This window comes from Zeugodacus cucurbitae, chromosome 4 (assembly GCF_028554725.1).
Source record: "Zeugodacus cucurbitae isolate PBARC_wt_2022May chromosome 4, idZeuCucr1.2, whole genome shotgun sequence".
NCBI classification, from domain to species: domain Eukaryota; kingdom Metazoa; phylum Arthropoda; class Insecta; order Diptera; family Tephritidae; genus Zeugodacus; species Zeugodacus cucurbitae.
In genome coordinates this window covers 1,687,716-1,709,605 of record NC_071669.1, presented here as the reverse complement: position 1 = coordinate 1,709,605, position 21,890 = coordinate 1,687,716, and the positions used below count along the sequence as shown (strand labels likewise).

Here is a 21,890-nt window from a genome sequence, read left to right as displayed (position 1 = left end):
ACCTTGATCGCTCCAATCTACATCCTGACCATTGTACGCATTGCGCAGATGATTGATGACATTCTTCAGGTAGAAGAGTTGTGTGGCCACTTGCGATGTTTGACTCGTGGTTGCTGGATTGCCGGGGAATTCGGGGTTGCGGGTCTGCTCGGTGGTCACAGGATGCATATACCTGTAGAGAAAGCAAGTAAAAGTTTTAAATGGGTTCCTATATAAATGCTGTGTGCACGCGTTACTCACCTATCGATCGTGTGTCCATTCCAGCACATGCCATCGACATCGGAAGACGTGGAGATCTCATCGTTGCTGCAAATCTGATGCGGCAGATTGGACCAGAACTTCTTCGACTCCTTCACACGCTGTCTAATCTCGCGCACCAACTTATCCAGATTCGGATCGTGTCCATTGTCATCGTCGTTCTTGCGGTTCTGCTGATTCTTGCGTCGCTTGCCACCACCGCGTCCGCCACCATTGCCCGCCGCACCAACGCTGGTGCCCACATCCTCATTTGCCTTATCGCCATCCGCGCTCTGCTCCTCCGAGATGGGCTCAGCAGCGCGTCGTTCACGCAACACAATCGCATCATCGACGTCCGCGTCAATGTCCAAGATGTCCGACTCGATTTGCTCCGCGGGCACCTCGAGCGTGGCGCGTTTGCGTATCACTTTCGAATCGGAGCTGGTCAAAATCACAGATGATGGCTGTTGGTGTGGGACGGCGATGGGTTGACTGAATTTGGGACTGACCGAGCGACGCGTGCGACCGATGCTAGGGCGTCCGCAGCCCTCGAAGACGCGCGAGGTGATTGACTGACTGGATTCCTGTAAGAGAGGAGATGGAATATGTGTTAAATATAATATGAAATTGTAGAAATATAAAATATTTTTTTTATTGTGGCTAGCGCCTAAAAGTAGGCTATGATCTCAAATATTAATTTTAAATATAACGAAACGCTCTATATACACACCGCCATGTCTTTAGAAAAAATTTAAATAAATTTCATATTTTCATTGAAAAAATACAAAATTAACAACAACAACAAAGTGGCTGTATAACAGCAGCCAAACCACAGCCGCGTCATTGGTTTCACTGCAGACACATGTGGCAGTGCTGGAAAGGCTGTTGGGCTATGAAATAGTCATGTGAGCTCAAATGTTTACAGTAAAGTACATATGTATACATATCTATAAATATATATATTTAGCTTCACATCTGTTTAATATTGTCTACCACAATTCACCTACTTTCAGCGCAAATGAGCTGCAATGGCAAGAGATTTACTCAACTGAATAATTGAAAATGATAAGCGAACGGAGAAATATGATGAATTACCACTTGAGAGCCAACAAACACAACTACAAAAAATGGAGCAAAAATAGGCAGGAATACACACACACACACGCACGCACAAGAGTTTCTCAAGCATATCTCCGTTGATGAAGTGCCATAACCAGTCAAGTACTGGGCAAATATGGATGGCTAGATGAACGCTTGAACCCACTTCCAAGCCCACGTAGCTATGAATATACCCACTACATACAAATGTATATTTACAAGCGCATATCTAATCACTATCAGCGCCGCATTGACACCTCACACACTGCAAGTTGTTGGCACTCGATGCGCTCATATCTCACGTTGACACGCATACTCATACTCAATACACTGAATGTGAATTACAACTACATATATGTATGTATGTATGCACCATCAGCCGATTGCAGCAAGTTAACCGCAGAAGTGGTTTTCAATAGCTGAGTTATGTATGTTTGCGCTCAGATATCACATTTTCCCATTCGCCGTGTGTGTTGACACCTTCCAGGTAGTCCCCCCACAGCTAAGTGGTTGATTGTGTGATAACTCAACACTTTGTTTAGCTTTCAGCTACCAATAATCGATTATTGTGGGTCCACATTGTTGTGTTGTGTTGTTGCACTCGTGAAAGTGAAATGTCTGACAACTTAATGCTATCAATTACAGGAAATCAGATAAAAACGCATATATACGGGAATATACTATATATTAACACCAGTCTACTAGCTAACCATAAATGCCACATACATACATTCATAACAATTCACACAAAGTATGCAAGCCTATGTGATTATAAATAAAAAAGAATAGGAGCCATTGAATGCGGTCACAGATTTACTTGCTTATATTACACTCATTTAACTAGAGGTATCGTATGAATTATTGAAATTGTTATATATTAGCTGAATTAGATTGAACGTAAAATTTAAAAAATTAAAAAAAATATTTTTAATTTGCCAATACAATTACTATTTTTAACGAAATCAGTACTGAAATTAATCATTATGCGAATAAGTACCAGTAATAACACCAATAATACCAGTACCAATACTAGTATCAATACCAATACCAATAACAATACCAATACCAATACCAATACCAATACCAATACCAATACCAATACCAATACCAGTAACAGTACCAATATCAATTCCAATCTCAAATATTAATACCAGTACCATTACCAGTAGCAGTACCAATAACATTACCATTACCAGTACCAGTACCAGTACCAGTACCAATACCAATACCAATACCAATACCAATACCAATACCAATACTAATACCAATACCAATACAAATACTAATACCAATACCAATACCAGTACCATTACAGTAATTAGCAGTAACAGTACCAGTGCCAGTACCAGTACCAGTATCAGTACCAGTACCAATGCCAGTACCAGTTCCAGTACCAGCACCAGTACCACTACCAGTACCAGTACAAGTACCATTACCATTACCAGTACCATAACCAATACTAGTATCAATACCAATACCAATATAAGTACCAATACCAATACTAATACCAATACCAATACTAATACTAATACCAATACCAGTACCAGTACCAGTACCATCACCCGTACCAGTACCAGTACCAATACCAGTATCAATATCAGTACCAGTCCCAGTACCTGTACCAATACCAGTACCAGTACCAATAGCAAATTCAAGATACTAATGATAAATAATACCAATACAAATATCAATATCAATACTAATACCAATACCAATATCAATTCCAATCTCAGCACACCCCAGTAGCAATACCATTACACCTATACAAATACGAAAAGTTCAAAAATTTTCTATATCATCAAATCCACTTACGATTCTCTACCATTAGACACCCACCTTTCAACCTACGTAATCTCAATAACCCCCAAAATTAGAATTAAAATTAAAATGGCGATTAATTTACATAATGGGTGTGTTTATTGGTGCAACACCCGTCGTTTTCTTTGAAGTACTGATTTATTTGAATACACAACAGCAAAATTTCAAGGTCTGAACCAAAATATACCGTTAATCTAATATAGAACAAACCAAATGCTAGTGGGTGTCTGGTTTACTAGCAATAAATTAGCAAAGTTTCTTTGAATTTCGTAGAAGACTTGCGAAAACTGTGCGGATAATATTTGCAGATAATCCATTTTCGCGCCATGAGAAAATACACAAATGAACGAGGATAAATAAATACCCAAAATTGAGGGAAATAAATTATGCCGAGCGATACGTAAAGGCAGTTATTGAAAACAGCTGAGCTGTCAAATTGCGGAAAACACCTTACGTCGGGGGCGTTGAGATCACGTCAGGCACTCACATCTGGGCCAAACGGTGAACTATTTTTATTTTATTTATTTCTTTTTTGTTCGAAATTTCACACAAATCACAAAGTAATCAAAAGAAAAGCCGAAAATTAGCTGATCAAAGCGAAGGTGAGGCAAAAAGGAAATAAACAGAAATTGAAGGAAAATCGCATCGCCGCGGGTTATAAATTTCACTGGCGAACTGGCAGAATGGAATGTAAATTTAATTACAACAAATAAACAAATTATTAAAGCGCTGAGGCTAAACATAATAATAAAATCCGAAACGAAATCGCAATAAAAGTAAACAACGCAAACATTCAATAAAACTGAGAAACAAGCCAAAATAAATTGAAGTAAAATAAAAGAAAAAGCAAAAACTGAGCAATTTAATTCTGCGCTGACTCAGCCAGGCAGCCAGCCAGTGGAGTCCATGTGGCAACGCGAGAGCAGCTGACACACGTTCGTGCGGCGTGTTTGTAAACAGAGGCGGTGTAATAAATTTGCGAAACTTGAAAGCTCGGTGCTAGAATTTTAATTAGCAAATGAAGTGTAAACACAATGCCTACATAGCGACTCGAATGTCGGTTGAAAACTTCAAGAAATGAAGAAATAAAAGGAAAAAAGAAAAGAAAATTGGTTATAACGCGCGTCTAAATTTGGCAGATGATGCCGCTCTCTAATAGCCAAGCAGCAATAAATTTAAATGTTAATTAAGCGAAAATCGAAAATATATAAATTTTATTTATACTAATTTCCGCCTCAAACAAGCAAAGCCAGCCAAGGCATAGTTCAAAGCCTCGTCATTAGCAAGCAACAGCATCCGCTGTGTTAAAAGCTTTGATTTGTTGGTAGCATTGACCGAATGGGTGTGCGGCACCGCGAAGGCATTAAACTAGCACGCCCTGCTTACGCTAACGGTTGTCAGATTTAATTTGACAGGCGTAGCTAGAGGTTTTTGAGTGGTAGTTGGTATGCGCATGCGCAGCGGATATTTAAAAAAAAAGTGAGAAAAACTCAAATACAAGAATTTGAAACTCTTTTTGGAAAGCAATCAAACTAGCTTTATTATGGAGCAATAGGAGGCGGAGGAGCAGAATTAAATAGTCTAATTATACCCTGAACAGGGTATTTTAAGTTTGTCACGAAGCTTGTAACACCCAGAAGGAAGCGTCGGAGCCGCTATAAAGTGTATATATAAATGATCAGTATGTTGAACTGAGTCGATTTAGCCATGTCCGTCTGCCTGTCTGTCCGTCCGTCCGTCCGTCCGTCTATCTGTCTGTCTGTATATATACGAACTAGTCCTTCAGTTTCTTAGATATCGTTTTGAAATTTTGCAGATGTTATTTTCTCTTTAAGAAGCTGCTCATTTGTCGGAACTGCCGATATCGTACCACTATATTATATAGCTGCCATACAAACTGAACGATCGGAATCAAGGGCTTGTAACGTTTTTTCTTGTTTCATAATAGATGGCAAATTCATTATTTAGAAGGAGCCAAATAATCGTAAACTTACAAAAATTCCACTTTAAATACTAAATTTTATAGGCACAGTGGGACAATTTACTAAATATTTGATCAAATTCGTTACTTAGAGTAGACTGGGAACTCTTTTCATAAAACAAAAATCTATGAAAAGCCCTTTAAACGTCTCATTATAATTTTCGAAAATAAAATTAGCACATTTAATGGCCAATAAAAATTAATTAAGAAAAACAGTTAAACTAGTTACATTAATAGAGCGTCATAAAAATCAAAGCTTAAAATTTGTCAACTTCTACAGTTTCAGTTCGTTTATGCTATGATTTTTATGACCCACACTTAAAACCATAAACCGGCTTGAGGACCAAAAATGTATTTAGTTTTCACCAAATTTTATGTAACACGCTTCGAAGAACGACTTTTATGTGTTTTCGTATATGATTTAAATTTTACGACACTTCTGAATGAATTTCGTTTAACAGTATTTCGCTCAACTAACGCTTAACTATATGTGTAAAACACAGTTCATTCAACTCACCTGGAAATTCATAATCGCCTCGGAGATTTTGATATTAATCGGCTCGACAACCATGACAATATTGAATGAGCCCAGCAGCCGTTCGGCGACCTTGTCCATGGCGATGGCGAAATTCTCCCATTCCGTGTCGAATTCGTGCACATAATGCAAACAGCCTTTGATCACATTCACGCAGTAGTTCGTGCAGGGCTTTTCCGCATAGCCCTTGCAGGCGCCACAGTGTTGCATTTTCGTGAGCGCGGCCGTGCAGTCGGCATTGAGGCGCACCTAAGGTGAGAGAGGAGATTATAAGTATATTTATTTGAATTTTGAATAATATAATTAAATAAAAAAATGTTTTGTTGTTGTTGTAACGATACTCACATTCATCATCTTCTTCGACACTTCGGCGGCTGTATGCAGCGCTTGCCAGTAGGTGCGCGTCGCCACAAAGGAACGTTTGATTTGTACAGCCAGCTTATCGGGCACATCACCGAAGGGTTTCAGTTCTTTCATATGTTCGCTGACGCATTTCAGGAATCTGTAAGGTAGAAATTAGAAAATTATTAATCAAATTGGGAAAATAATTTTTCATGATCTCAATGATTATAAGATGAAGAACGTCTTTCGGGATCATATTTTTGAGCTCGGCTGATCAAACCATTTGCCTTTTGATACAATACCTTTTTAATCTCCAGATTTTATTTCATTAGTCATTTCTTAGGCTCCCAGAACCTTTTCCAAGTTGATTTATTTTAAATAAATATTTAAATTTGAATAAATCCCCATGCTTTACAGAGCCTTTTAACCAGAAGGATGCTACAATTTCATCAAAGTTCATGTTTCAACAAAGAAAGAGCGAAAGCAGCAATGAAAACAAAGAAAGCTAAGTGCTTCAAGTTTGCACTTAACCCTTTGAGAAGGACAAATAATAATAAAATAAGGAAAAGTAAACAAAAACAAGAAACTTAAATCCTAAACGCTGACAATGGAGCGCTGATTGTGGAAAGAAAAACAAAGTTTAAATAAAATTGTAGAGAATTTCTAACTTCAGCGAAGTCTTGTTACATTTGTTTTGCTGCCTGTAAATATGTATAGAATAATTTCCAGGAGGTGTGAAAAAGTGCAGCATTTAGCTTATACATAGACACGTGATGTTAACTATTAGCGCATGAGTGTGTCTGTCTGTGCGAAATGCCTGTGGCACTTGTAGGTCTGCACTGTACTGCTTTGTTAATGTTGTTGTGATATTATTGTTGTTGTTGATTTTATTATTGTTACAGCGCGCATATTTACACCGACGCCCCCAAAGCTATAAAACTTTTGCAGCGTATGCTTAGAGGGAGTGAAGTAGAGATAGAGGAGATGAACGGAGAAGAGAGGGAGAGGAGGTGCAGTGTGGTGGCGCGGCAAAAAAGCAAGAGGCATTAAATGTAGAAGAAAATATTGTTTTTTATGTCTGTCTGTATGTGTTTGAGTGTTTACATGCATGCTCCATGCACTTAAGATCATTTGAACACGGCTTGTTGGCCCAGTCACTGCGCTTCCGGCCATTTTTCGCTTTTATTTGCTTGTGAATGAGGTGTGCTTGTGCTTTATGCCTTTTCGTATTTGTGTTTGTGTGTGCGTTAGCTAAGTAAATGAGCGTGAATATATGATAGCATCAACTTGTGTGTGTTATTATATGCTTTTGTGTTGTTGTTAACGCTGTTGTATGCGCCGAAGTGTCAACTCGCCTTTTCACAAATTTGTTGTAAATGACTTTTGGCGATTTTGCCTTTCCTTTTGTACATATTCTACTATCAGTGGATCTATAAATGTCTATAAGCGGAGTTAAACAGTTGAACTCTAGCACATATATATACTTATATACATACATAATTCTATATACTCATTCATACATTTATATTCATGAATTCTGCCTTTCTTCACATTTTTTCTTATTCTCAGCCATTTCTTCAACCGTTATTTTCCTTTATAGTCCGCAAAAATATTCCTCTTCGCTTTATTTGCAACATTTTTAAACGCTTTGGTCAACCGAAATGCACGCGTGGGTAACACGAGCTGTTGCGGTTCGGCCACTCTTCCTCGAAGCCATTCGCTGACCATCAAATGCTGACATGCAAATGTGTGTGTTAACAAGTGCTGTTTCCGCAAGAACTTGACCCCTTCATGTACGTTTACTCTTTCACTACTCTTTTTCTGTTTTTTTCCTGAAGAATTACAAGCTCATGCCTGCTTTTGAGTACATATCTACACTCTGTACATAAATACATAACTTTTAAGCACTCAGTTTGCTAATCAAAGCGGTAATTTAAGCTGTTTGTCATGGTACTTGACTTTCGGTGACAAGCTTGGTCAACACTACTTCCCTCGCGCACACACTTTCGTTGCTCAAAGTCAACAAAGAGCAATGAAAATATCATGCAAATATATATATATATATATGTATGTATATGTATTTGTGAGAGTTTCGGAAATTTAAGCCAATTGTGTGCATTTTTGGTGCGTGGCAATGGCTTTGTTCAAAACGGGCCGTTGACAGCGAGTCGGAAAGAAAATTCGTATCAGTTACTTTGTGGTTTGTAAAACCTCTTGTTATGCCTTTAGACTTACAAAAATTATTCTCTAATTATTTTAACCGCAATATATTTAAGATATTTAGTGGAGGTCAATGGCTTACTTGTGCTTACTTCATATAAAATATTGACTGAAAAATAATATGCTTAAATTACACATATTTCTTCAACACTGCGCTGAATTCACTTCTTTAACAAAATCAAAGCCTCCAGACAGTTAAAACCTTAGATCCTCACTCCAGCACCAAGTTTTCGTTGTTGCTTACAAAATTCAATCAAAAAATTTCCTTCAACACTGCGCTGAATTCACTTCTTTAACAAAATCAATGCCTCCAGACACTTAAAACCTTAGATCCTCACTCCAGCACCAACTTTTTGTTGTTGCTTACAATATTCAATCAAAAAATTTCCTTCAACACTTCGCTGAATTCACTTCTTTAACAAAATCAAAGCCTACAGATACTTAAAACCTTAGATCCTCATTCCACCACCAAGTTTTTGTTGTTGCTTACAAAATTCAAACAAAAATGTTCCTTCAACACTGCGCTGAATTCACTTCTTTAGCAAAATCAAAGCCTCCACACACTTAAAACCTCAGATATGCACTCCATCACCAACTTTTTGTTGTTGCTTACAAAATTCAAACAAAAATGTTCCTTCAACATTGCGCTGAAAGCACTTCTTTAACAAAATCAAAGCCTCCAAACACTTAAAACCTCAGATATGCACTCCATCACCAACTTTTTGTTGTTGCTTACAAAATTCAATCAAAAAATTTCCTTCAACACTGCGCTGAATTCACTTCTTTAACAAAATCAAAGCCTCCAGACAGTTAAAACCTTAGATCCTCACTCCAGCACCAAGTTTTTGTTGTTGCTTACAAAATTCAATCAAAAAATTTCCTTCAACACTGCGCTGAATTCACTTCTTTAATAAAAAAAAGCCTCCAGACACTTAAAACCTTAGATCCTCACTCCAGCACCAACTTTTTGTTGTTGCTTACAAAATTCAATTAAAAAAATTTCATTGAAACTTACTTCTCTTCGAACGTTTGTCCGTTGAGCACTTGGAACATCTTCTGGTAGAGCGTGTTGAAGAATTTGTCCATCACTTCCAGCAGATCGATGCGTCCGCGCGTGTAATAATTTTCCAATTCATTGAATAAATCGGAGAACACATAGGAATTTTGCTGATAGATGACGCCGTAGGTGCGTGTGAACATTTTGTGGAACTCCTCTTTCGATTCGCCCAAGAGCTTACGGAAGATGGCTGCAAAGAAAGAAAAGAGATTTTAATAAATTGAATAAAGCACAGAACGGAAATTATGTTAATTAAAGAAATGAAAAACAAAAACTAAATATTTAGAATAAATCAAAAAATCCACTTCGTCATGGTGCCCTGTGCCACTTCAATCGGCGCATGCGCGCGAGACATCCGCCAACGTTTGTTGCCGCTTATTAAGCGATTATATTTGTTTATTACTATATTTGGGCGCACCAAATTAGATTTGCCTTGTTTCAGCATTAATCGAACATAATTGGAAAACTCCACATCCGGCAGTGCCACAGTTTGTTGTTGACACTAACAAGCGACGGCAGCAATAACAATAACATACATTAAATAAACAGCAACAAATCGCTTAAGTATGTGGATGCAACAATTTGTAGCAGCGCTGCGCATGCGCAACACGTCGCTTGGGTGAACGGTTCATTGCGCAGCCACTTATGTAGGGGAGGGACGCCGCCTAAACAGCAGCAAAGCCACTGTATATTGACAGCGTGTCATCTGACATGCCACAGATTTGTGTAGCCGTTACGCGAGCATACAACCCTGCACTCTTTGCGCTCCACCGCTCATCCATCTTTTTTCCGGTTCAAGTGGGTGTCAAGTTAATTGTGTCGGAGAACATTAGTCAGGCGCGTACAGTGAAATGGTTTAATTTCTCAAGTAGCGACCCTCGACCTCTTGACTCTTGTGTGCGGTTTTTAAATTTAAATTTCGTGTAATTGAAAAATGATGCTCGACTGTTATTTGAGCAACATGAAATCGGTTTCGGCTTACTAAACGAAGCACTTGAAGTTGAATTAGTGAAAATTATATAATTTCAGACACCCATTTAACCACAAATTAAAATGTGACACGCCTCTCTGGGGAAATGTTATGGCTGCTTGAACGAATATAACCGTTTGTTATGTCATGTCTAAGCGATTATACCAGTTGATTGTATTTATACCAGTTGCTTGTTCGATTCGCCTTTATTTTTATTATAAAGATTATTCAGACATTAAGGGAATCGAATAATTTGTAAGAAAGCTTGCTATGCCATCTCTTAGCGACTATGCCAGTTTTTCCGCATTATACCAGTTGCTTGTTCGATTCGCCACTCTCTAAAGCTTACCTAGTATAGTATGAGGCTTGAACAATTTTTGAGAGTGTGAAGAGCTTGCTCCTTGAACTCATATAATCGCTAGTTATGCCATCTCTTAGCCATTATACCAGTTTATATTATGTATTTATACCAGTTGCTTGTTCGATTCGCCACTCTCTAAAAATTATTCAGACATTAAGGGGCTCGAATAATTTGTAAGAAAGCGTAAGAGCTTGCTCCTTGAACTCATACAATCGCTTGCTATGCCATATTTTTAGCGATTATACCAGTTTATCGTCATTGTACCAGTTGCGTGTTCGATTCGCCGCATTCTAAGAGTGATTACTTATTCATATTTCTAGTGGACTCAAGGTGTGACTTTATCATATTTCTGTTAAAAGATATTCGTTTCTTCTTAATTGGTATAAATTCCTGTACTTACAATTATATTTCTGCGCTTTCGCCGCCAAAGCATTCGACAGCTTCGTAATCTGCTCCTTGGATTGCTTCTCCAGATGCATGCGCGATTGCAGCGCCAGACGCGTTTCCATATTGAAGGTGCAACAAGTGCCAACTGAGGGTGTTTCACAGTAGCGCAGACCCATTTCTGGAAAAAAATAGATGAGAAATAGTAAATATTTGTGTGTAAAGTAAATTAGAAATGAAAATAATTAAATAAAAAATAAATAAAATTTTTATTATGAAATTCTGAAAATGCAACGCTGCTAATTGAAGTGTAAATATTTGAGAGATTTTTTTCAAATTCCACGGAAATTAGACTGCAGACCCAGCAATAATAGAAGACTTGATGCAACAGAGAGCAAAGCAGCTTCGCTGTGAGCAGTTAAATTCTTTGGATTTTCATTTGTATGTATTTAAGTATCTAATGATCCGCTAGAATGTCTTATAGCTTTGTAATCTTGATAATAATATTTATTTATGTGTTTGGACACGCTTCCCCGAAATGCCACTGTACACGGGATGCGCTGCAGCATTTCCAGCGAATGCCTTACAAGCGCTTCAAGAGAAACACAATGCAATGGGCATGCAAATAGAGTGGACACAGTGGAAGCTAAGTGTACATACATATGTAAATGTTTGAACATGCAGACCCATGTACTTCCACTTGTATGCCGTGAGACACATACTTAAAGGTTGCCTTGTAAACCGCTGACTGCCACCGATTGCACACAGCTCTTTTGGCCGGCACAGCTTATTTACCTGAGTCATTAGCAGAGTCTACTTCATTATATCATTGTGTGTGTGTGTGCGTTCTTTGTACCTCACTGCAAGTGGAGCCAGTTAAGACGCGAGTTCAACACCGCTACCTTCAACTTAAACCACCGCCGTGCGACCTCTCTCTCGCGTTTTTGCTGCAGTTGCTTTATACCATAGCCGCGTTATTCGCCGCGGCTGAAGTATTCGGAAATGAAGTGTAAAGAATCCCAAAATCAATAAGCGCACTGTTGCATGCCACGAACGGCTGAGGTATGTGCACCTTTCGCCGGTATGAAGCATGTAGTTGCTTGCCACACACAAACTTATACTCATATATACACCACACCAACACCACTTCGCCGGCTTTCGTCAGTCCGTTCGATTGCGCGCAATTACATCGAATTATGAGGTGTTTTGGAACGCTTGAACTGCATGGCACGCCGCGACCTGCGTTTGTGGCTTTCGTAAATGCTCATATGTGAGTGACTGTGTTCCTGTTTGCAACAGGCATATCTCGTAAAATAAACACCGAAAAGCAAATAAAATGGGGGAGCAGCAGTTTTTAATGAATCATGTGTGTTGGAAATGCGCCTCAGTTGTGTAAAAAATAAAAAATAAACACAGCAACAAATTTTGAGGCAAAGAGCGCAGAAAACTGCAGTGGAGCAGGCATCACTGTGTGGCATGAGTTGGCTCAGCAGTTTGTGCTTTCCACATTAGCGCTATTTTTACGCTTTCTCGGCGTTTTATTGCCACCACCTACAGATGCTGCACGGTGTATTGCAATTTGCTGTTGTTGTTATTTTTGTTTTTTTTTTTCTTTCAATAAATAAATTTCGACATATGCCTCAATGCAGGTTGTGAGTTCAAGCGCTTACTCATACACCCACACACGCGCACTGAAATCATATGTGTGTATTTGCACCTCTGAATGACGTATGAAGTGGCATGGCTGCCTTGCCACATGCAACACGGCGCAGCGCATTGTTTGTGTTGAAAAGCAATTAATTATTTGAAGCAAGAAATCGCTGCCTATTAGGCCGCTTTTAATTGCCTTGGCAAACTACTTTGTTGGCGCTCAGCGTGAAGCACCTGCTGTTTTTGGGTGGCACAATTCAAGGATGGAGAATTTGTTGTTGGCAAATGATTGTGTTGCTTTGATTGCTTAAGTTATTGCTAAAGATTTCAAAATATATATGTACCTAATTAATGAAAATCAAATATTATTCTTATTAACTGCACGAATTTTTCGAATTCCAAAGCGTTGCCACATTACGAGTGTGATAAATGGATTTTCGAAATAATTCAAATTATTTTATTTGTTGAAAGAATTATTCAAAATAGTTTTTAATCAGAATTTTTTAAATAGAAAGAGCGGACCCTTATCTAAACCACAAATGTTGAAGCCTTCTTAAGGGGTGAGGGGTAGTCAGTAGTTTCAATGCATTTGCATTTTCGTTAAGAGTACAATCTTAAAAATATCCTCTGAAAATTTGAAGTTGATCCGATAATTACTTTTCAAGTTATTCGACAAATAACAAAGAGCGCTCAGGCACTCCAACACATTACAGCTTTTAGAATACATAATAAATTCAGGCCTGATTAGAAGGTTTTTTTTCAAAAATTTCGATTTTTTAAGACCTGTTGATTTTTCCCGAAAATCCAGAAAAATAAAAAAATTCCTGAGGCCGCCATTTTGTTAATTTTTGAAAAAAAAGCTTCGACCAGGTCCAGGATTATCTATTTATAAAACTAATTTTTTTATCCGATTGATTTTAGATGAATCTCCAAGGACTTATGATTGTCACCGCAAGGACCTTTTTTTGAAACTGAGTCAACACAGATAGCTATAACTTTGGAAGTTATAATTTTTTTTTCAAATTTTCGATACTTTCAGTCAAAACATTAAAATAACATGATTTAATAGCAAAAAAAATTACTGAAAATTCTAATTTTTTCGTGTCTCTTACTACCCCTAACCCCTTAAGTTTATAATATAGTCACGTGCATATTATTTCCTAAACATCTTTCCCTGCATTCACACTATATGTATCTATATATTTTACTAGAACAAGAACAACTCCTTATCGGCGCTAACTGGCGTTCGTTCTGCTGCTGTGGCCTTCTCCACAAGGGGACATGACGCTGACGACACATGCATGTATGTTGCTTGTAGTACATACTACTATATACATATATTAAACACTATATTAAACACATACAAGCATACATCTCCATTCTCATACATACACATATGTATATATTTCTGTGGTGGCTTGTGGCATTATTCGTATTTTGTTTGTTGTCGTCGCACACTTTTATTGCCAACAATTTGGTGTAATTGTTATGACGGCGAAATGTCAAATGTTTTTATGCGAGCACACAGCCAACAACAACAACAACACACAACCATGTGCATATATATATATATATATATATATATATATATATATGAGTGTATGTAATGGGTGCTATAAGCATGTGTGTTGTACATGTTTGTGGGCACTTGGCATAACCATATCGACCTTATCTAAATTGCTTGGACCATAATTATAACAATTTATGCTAACGCGACGAATTTAAGTGAGTTAGTGTAACTGAAAATGAGAAATGCGAGATGAAAGTGAGTGGCAGTAAACCAAAGTGAATGAAGTGAGTGGCAGTTAGAAGCTGCAGGAAATAGTGAATTTTCGTAGTTTTAATATGTGAAGTATTAGTTTTTGGGTCGATTTTAGTTATTTAATGTTGAAGGAAGCTATGTTTTGTGTATTTTTACAACTTTCTTTGAACTAAAGTAGCGCTGTATCATTTTAGTTACTGAATATGAAGCATAATTTTAGGCGCGGGAGCACATTTATTGCTTTAGGGAGTTTCAAAACTGAAATTTATGATTTAAAAAGACTCTGAGAGAAACAAATTTAAATTTTAGCAATTTTTGATCCCATTGAAGAGCTTTAACTTCACTAAGAACGGCGCTGGAACTCGACTAATGGAATTTTGAATCAAAAAAGTGATTAAAAGCGTCGAAAAATACCGAGAAAATGTTTTTAATGTCGGAAAGAAGTCAGAAGATCTAGAGATAAAGCATTAAACTCGCTTCAATAGTATTTCCTTCGCTAAGTTAGTAAATTATGAGCTATTAGAATCGGACCTCAAAATAAGGCAGAATTGTGCACGATCTTACAGAAACCTTACATCTTTAAAACACGCCCTGACTTCTCTGTAGTATTTTCCTTCACGCTGGCAGTAAGAAATATGTCTGTTGCTATAAACTATTACTCGGAGCTGCTAGGTAGGTAGGTTGGTAGGTAAAGTGGATGTCTCACGACGCACTTAGGCCTATAGGAAGTCCATTGTGACTCCTGCGGAACTGTAGTCCCCTTATACTAGCATATTCTCTCTGAATAATCCTGTGGTTTTGATAAACTTGTTCAATTCAGCTCAAGTTTTATAACTACTTCGGTGCTTCTAAGAGTAGAGTAAATTTATCCATGTCTGTCTCTCCAAAATCTCTTTAAAAACCAATGGATATGTCTTCCTTTAGTCGCCTTCATCCAATTAATTCACCATAAAACGCTGAATTCTACAAAATTAACTCGCACAAACGAAGTGTGTTCTCCAGTAGGAAGTCACTTGAGATTGCCACAACCAGCAGACAGACAACGGATACCGTCAACAATGAAAACAAACACGACAAATTTACAAAACACAAGACACAAAAGCAATAAACTTAATAAAAATCCGATTGTTTACATAAACAAATTTGTTGAATGCCATAAAAATGCAGTTTAAAGTAAACGAAGCGCAATTGAAGCCAAAACATTGAAGCAAACAGAATCAGAAGAATGAATGGAAGAAGGGAAGAAAGCGCAGAAAAAAATCAATATTATTGACTTTGGTTAAATATCGGAGAGTTGTACGAGATGCTCGGGATACAAAAACAACAAAAACAACACAAGCAATTGAGCAGTGAAACTTAAAACACGAAGGAGGCAACGAGGGAGAAGAAACTTTAAATAAAAGTAAGCCATTAGCGAAGAAAGGCACAATACAAAAACACATTAAAGTGCAGCATAGAGATTTGGATAGACAAGGAAGCGAACAACAGCAACAACAACAACAATAAAGAAAAACAAACTAAAGAGCTTTTAATGCACGAAGTGCGAACGGTGGTTATGCCGGCAAGTAGCAATTGTCTAGCCATTCAGCAGGATTTCAGGGTTGCGAACAACAACAACACTAAGAATGTGTAATCAGTCAGCGCGCACACAAGGCACACAAAGAAGGTGTCAAGCCAGTATAATAAATGACCTTTACCAAAATGGCAACACTGCACACTTACCGTTATGTTTGTACTCTGTGTTTGTATAAGTATGTGTGTCTATGTGTAAGTGGCTGGTTGAGGGTGTTTTGTGGGAGTTAAAGCTGAAGTGCTGTTCATGAAAAAGTTCAAAACTCTAGGGCGAACAAACTCTGGAGTTAACGGTATATACATACATATAACAGTATATATATGTATGTATGTGTGTGTTGCTAAGCGTGTGTTGCCACTGTGGTTGCTTGCTTTGGGGCGCCAGACCAGACAGCTGAAATTAAACATAGTGCTCATTTTCCACATTTTTTGTTTTTTTTTGTAAATGAAAACTCAGTTGAATAAAAATAAACTCTACAAACATATAGAAAAGCTTCAAAGAGTGTGTGTGTGTGTGGATATGTATGACAAAAGGCTTTGTGTATGAAAATCGATTTAGCTTTGTTGCAAAAGTAGTACAACTTTAACGGTTTGCTTGACATGTGGATAGTAACTGAGTAGATATGTAAAGTAAAAAAAACAACCCTGGTCTCTAGCAACAACGAGTGGGTTAAAAGTAGAATGGAAATATGCTAGTCAAGGAGAGTAAGGGTAGCTCACAAGCACAGTTATGTAGTGGGTTTCAGGAAAAACTCCATAGAGGAAACGGAAAATACGGTGGACTGGGTGCCGAGCTGGGCAGGAAATGATGCCGAACGCATTTTCAGATTACAAGAAGAATTTCAAAAAAAAAAAAAAAACGATTTAATAAACACAACGGTACAAGCGTAAAAGCTTTAAGTTCTCAAGCTGGAAAAGGAATACTTGCAACAAAAAGTAGAGGGAAGAAAAAATCACAGGCGTTAAAGCCCGCAGGAGTTCACTTGAAGCACGCAGCGACGTGGGAATGAGCAAATGATAGAGAGAATGTTGAAAAATGAATGAATGGACCGGAGGACTACAGTACCGTCGGCTCCACATACATGCAAATGAGCAAAACGGGCCGCCGCTGTGTGCGTAACGAAGTTGAATGGCCAACAACAATGGCGGCGTACAACATTAACAACTGGCAGTAACATGCAAAATAATTCATGCGGCATTAGCCAACAACAACAACAACAACTTCAGTAGAGTGAAAGCACCGTTAACAGTTCACACAAAATGTAATGAAACAAGCTGTTGAGTATTGACAGCTATGGCTAGCACTACAACCGGCTGTAGAGGCATTAACTAACTACGAGCCAAAGCAAAGCAAATTCATTGAGCCCAACTAGGCCGGCTGGCGAGTGTGTCGTTTGCGCCATGCCGACTAAGAAATCCATTTAAAATGATTTACTGTAACGACCTAAAGTAAACAAATGTGCGCAAAGAGGACTCGAGCGTTAGCATTAGAATGCCGTGCCCTGAAGAGCAGGGGGCGCTGCCGCGCCCAAACTGGCAAACAGCTCGACCGCATCCAATATGCAGCCTGTGGTGATAGTGCGGAACTGAGCCAAGCAAACAAACAAGCGCAACCCTCCGACAACTAAGGTACTAAAACAGACTACCGTTATACGTATTTCCACCGTTACAAAAACATATACATATGTATGTGCGCGTGTTAGTACCAGCTCCAGCTTGATTTTACCAACCACCGAGTACCATTCAAGCACTTGCCGCGTATTGATGCCGAGTTGGGGACTCTACTATTTAGGGCAACAGCCCGACTCCTCTTTTTAGCGTTCTGTATCCCTTCTCTCGCTTCGCAGTGTGTGTTTGTTGAAGGTGGTGTTGCTGTTAGTCGGCAAAAGTTGTTGTAGTTGCAAGTGTAGCCATTTGATTGCCTAGCTTATGGTCTGGTTGTGAGATTGGACTAAATCTTGTCCCTGGGGTAAACGGTATGTTGGCTTAAGACACCGAAGTAGAGAAATAGAAGAAGGCAGTAGAAGAAACAAGCCCTAAATGTGAGAAAAAAGTGAGGAATCAAGAGTTTATAAGGCAGAAAAGCATTATACTGAGGGTTCCAAGGACCTGAAGACCTGAGATCATAAGGTAAAGAAAACTATATTAAGGGTTTCTACGAAGTTTCGAAGCTCCAAATTTTTAAAAAACACATAATTGAGTAATTCTATAACTTATTGGTCCTGATCTGACTACGAATATGCCTAATATGGTCCATATATCTCAAGGATCTAAGAATTCTTTACTGATCCATACCGTAAAGCTGTGTCAAGAATCCCCCGTGTAGACTCTCATTGAGACGGAATCAAAAAAAATAACTGTTGTGGAAACTGTTCGCCGACTAACCGAATACTTCACATATCATTAAAATGGCAACCGAACGTCTGCGAATCGATCTTGCCTCAGCTACAAATTACGCGACGTATACGCGAAGACACACAAAAATGTTACGTCGCCGAAGTAACAGGCGCACAGCTCCGGCAGCCGGCAGCCAGCAGCTACGAACTACACTTGGTAACGGTCGATAGAGGCAGACACACATGTTTGTGTGTCGTCTTTTCTTTCTTTTTGTTCCCTTTTTATCTGAGAACAAAAATTGTCTGGCTACGAAAAGCGAAAATGGAAGTAGACACGAGCGTTTGTGTGTATAGAAAAGGACAACGGGCGAGCAGCGGATGAGGAAAGTGGGAAAAGCGGAAGTGAAAAAGAAGCTGAAAGCTGTTGAATGATGGAAAATGGCAATGTAAACGTACGCATGTGGCTGAATGTGAGCGCAAGGTACGTCAGTGCGCGCCGGTGAATGAAAAAAAAGAAGCGAGAAAAACGAGGGAAAATAGAAGAAAAGCAAGGCAGAATGGGGTCGTTGTACGTTTTCAATTTCACTTTCAATGCATGACTACACACAGGAAGTGGTGGAGGAAAGTGTTGCTGATGAGGAGTGGGCAGCAACGCAGTTTTCGCTCGCAAGCAAATTTCATTTAGGCAGTTTTCGATTTTCACAACCCTGCGAGCGCTGTACGAGTACTTGCGCGGTAGGAAGTGAGGTTAGTTTATTTTCGTCATTTATTTTCGCTCTCATTTATTTTGCTGCACAGCTTTTTTGCTGAAAGGTGCTTAAAGTCGGCGGAGGCAAAAAATATGTGAAAATTATGAAAAATGCGCGCGGGCATCAGCTGGCTGCCATTTTTTCGTTATTTCTTTTTTTTTTTGCTTTTTGTTTGGCAATTAAGGAAAGCGACTTTTCATTTTGCTTTTGCTCGTTTTTTGGTGTCTCGCGCGGAAATTACATTAATAGCGCGCTATCCTGCCTCGCTCGGCTGTGTGCCTGTTTCGTCTGTGCGCTGCGGCAAGCGTCGCGTGGTTTCTCAAGTCTACAACTTTTCAAGCGCTTCCTTCCTCACTTGGTACGCTCCTCTTTTGGCGGCTATAGACACTTTGTTTGTCTGCCTGGCTGTCTGTCGGCAGCCAGGATGTGGCAGGAAGAGGTTAAGTGTTGCTTGAGGGCGCATATCATTTGCCGCTGCGAAAGTCTTGCCTTTTAACTCTTCGACAACTGCAGTTTGCGTGTTTTTATTGCTCTTCACTTCGTCTTTGTCTTTAAACTTATGTCTTCATTTCGCTGTCGGCTGACGCAACTACCGCTCTGCCTGCTTTATTAGTTCTCAACTGCAATTTCTTGCTCTACACTTGCTTTCTTCCTGTATTTCGTCGTGTGTGTGTGTGTGTGCAAAAGTTTCAACTTCTCAACAAAAATATTAATTTAATTTGCTTTCTATAAATTCGCAGCCGTAAATATGTAGATTCACAATGAACCGTCATTTGAATTCACATTTCCGCGCTGCGAAAATTGCTGGGCTAAAGGAAAGGTCTATTCAATATGGTTTGTTGAGTTCCTCAAGTGTCTAGCTTTCGCTTTCAGCCATAGGAAATACTATAAATTTGTTACAAGAGCGCAATGAAGTGCTGAGAAGGGAGATTCTTTAGCGCTTAATTCAATTTCAATGCAATTAAAAGTGGAAATGTTGAAGAGGCATATTGAGGAAATGGAGTCTGCATTTAATTATATTATTTTAGAATTATTGTTTTACTAAAAATATTTTTTTTCTAAAAATATTCCTTTCCAAGAAATTATTAACGAACTTGAAGACAATTAAACGAAAGCAGGTACATAAAAAATATGGGGAAAAATTATGAGTGAAAAAAAATTATAATTTTTGTCGATATGGCAACTCTACTCTAGAAATGTTGATGTAGAATAAAGAAGTATTTTTTTTGTACTTAAAATATTTTTTTACCAATTTTTTTTTATTTTTTTTAAATATGCCTTTCCAAGAAATTATTATTGAACTTGGCAATTAGGCGAAAACAGGCATTTTTAGCATATGGTGGCAACCCTATTTCCCTCTTTCATTCAATAACAGAAAAAAATTAAATTTTTTGTCGATGTGGCAACTCTACTTTACTTCCTTTTTTCCTCACTAACACTAACAACTACAATTTCTATTTTATTTTTTGCATTCCTCACCTCCCTATACTACATACCCCACCATTATACTCCTACTCACTCGCCATCTGGGTGCACCTAGATTTCTTTGGCGCATTTGGCATTGTTCTAAAAAGAAATGTTTGTTGTTACAGCACCCACTATTACAACCGGCCTTTACTATGTAGCACTAGAACACTCGCCACACATGCTTCGGCGTGTGTTGCATATGTCGATTGTTACCGCAATGAAGCGTATCCGCCTGCATGCCATAATTCCGTTGCCGCTGCAGCAGCTGCCGGTGTTCGGTTCTGCTCCACTGACGCCTTGACATTACGCGGAATCGCTGGAAGCTGCCGGCGTTGCTGCTGTTGCTCATTAAAGCAGCGTCTTTGCATTGCTTTTGCTGCACTCATTTACACAAGTAGGTGTAATTGTTGTTGCATGTTGCACGCATTGTTTCGACATACATGCATTTATATTAAATATTCCCTCCTGCTTTTATGTCCTCCCTTTGCTCGTCGCATTTGCTTCAAGAATGTAATTGTTGTTATTGTGATTGTTTTTGTTGTCATTGTTTTATGTGTGGTGGCAGTGGAATCAATACAGAAATCAATTAAATGTGAAATATTTGGTTGCTATGTGTAGATAACTGATTCAATGAGCTTGCATTTCGCGCTTGGTTGAAGGTCATCGTTGTCTAGTGGCTGCAATAAGTGAAGTGAGCTGGAGTAGCATTACAGCTTATTAGCAATGCACTTGTATACTTATATGTAGACTAATTAATCAGTTATATTTTGGATTGTACTCCCCAGAGAGCGACAGTAAAATATTTACATTCATCTGAGACAGGCATTTTACATAAATTATATCTCGCTTAGGCAGGGGAATTGGGTATTGAGGCAGAACCGACAATTTTCCAGCGAATTTTTGAAAGATTTAATTATTTTCATAGTGAGTGCACCATCAGTATAGTGGAAAAGTGGATATTTACGTTTCCATATAGACTCTCTATACTTTGAGAATCCATAATATCCCAGTAAAGTGAGGAAACAGTTTAAATGATCCGTATAGGAGTTCGTAGACAAGGTGACTCGCTATCGTGTGACTTATTTAACCTGATGCTGGAAAAAATAGCTCGAGCCGCAGAGCTAAAAGAGAAGGTACAATCTTCTATAAGAGTGTACAGCTACTGGCGTACGCCGATGATATCGATATCATTGGAAACAACACCCGCGCCGTTAGTTCTGTTTTTTTCCGCCTGGATAAGGAAGCGAAGCGAATGGGTCTGGTGGTGAATGAGGACAAGACGAAATATCTCCTGTCATCAAACAAACAGTCAGCGCATTCGCATCTTGGCTCCCACGTCATTGTTGACTAG

The 21,890-nt window shown here is 38.6% G+C and overlaps 1 protein-coding gene across 2 annotated transcripts in view; it reads right to left on the bottom strand.

Annotated features, from left to right (window-relative positions):
- The window catches only part of LOC105218316 (glypican-6), a 96,608-nt gene that overhangs the window by 2,096 nt on the left and 72,622 nt on the right, over positions 1 to 21,890 (bottom strand). For both annotated transcript variants that reach the window (XM_011193943.3, XM_011193866.3), the window contains exons 2-7: positions 11,020 to 11,184; positions 9,247 to 9,478; positions 6,015 to 6,171; positions 5,652 to 5,918; positions 241 to 821; positions 3 to 172 (exon numbers count right to left, since the gene is read on the bottom strand). In XM_011193943.3, coding sequence (XP_011192245.2) covers positions 3 to 172; positions 241 to 821; positions 5,652 to 5,918; positions 6,015 to 6,171; positions 9,247 to 9,478; positions 11,020 to 11,184 — 1,572 coding nt within the window. The remainder of the gene's footprint in view (positions 1 to 2; positions 173 to 240; positions 822 to 5,651; positions 5,919 to 6,014; positions 6,172 to 9,246; positions 9,479 to 11,019; positions 11,185 to 21,890) is intronic.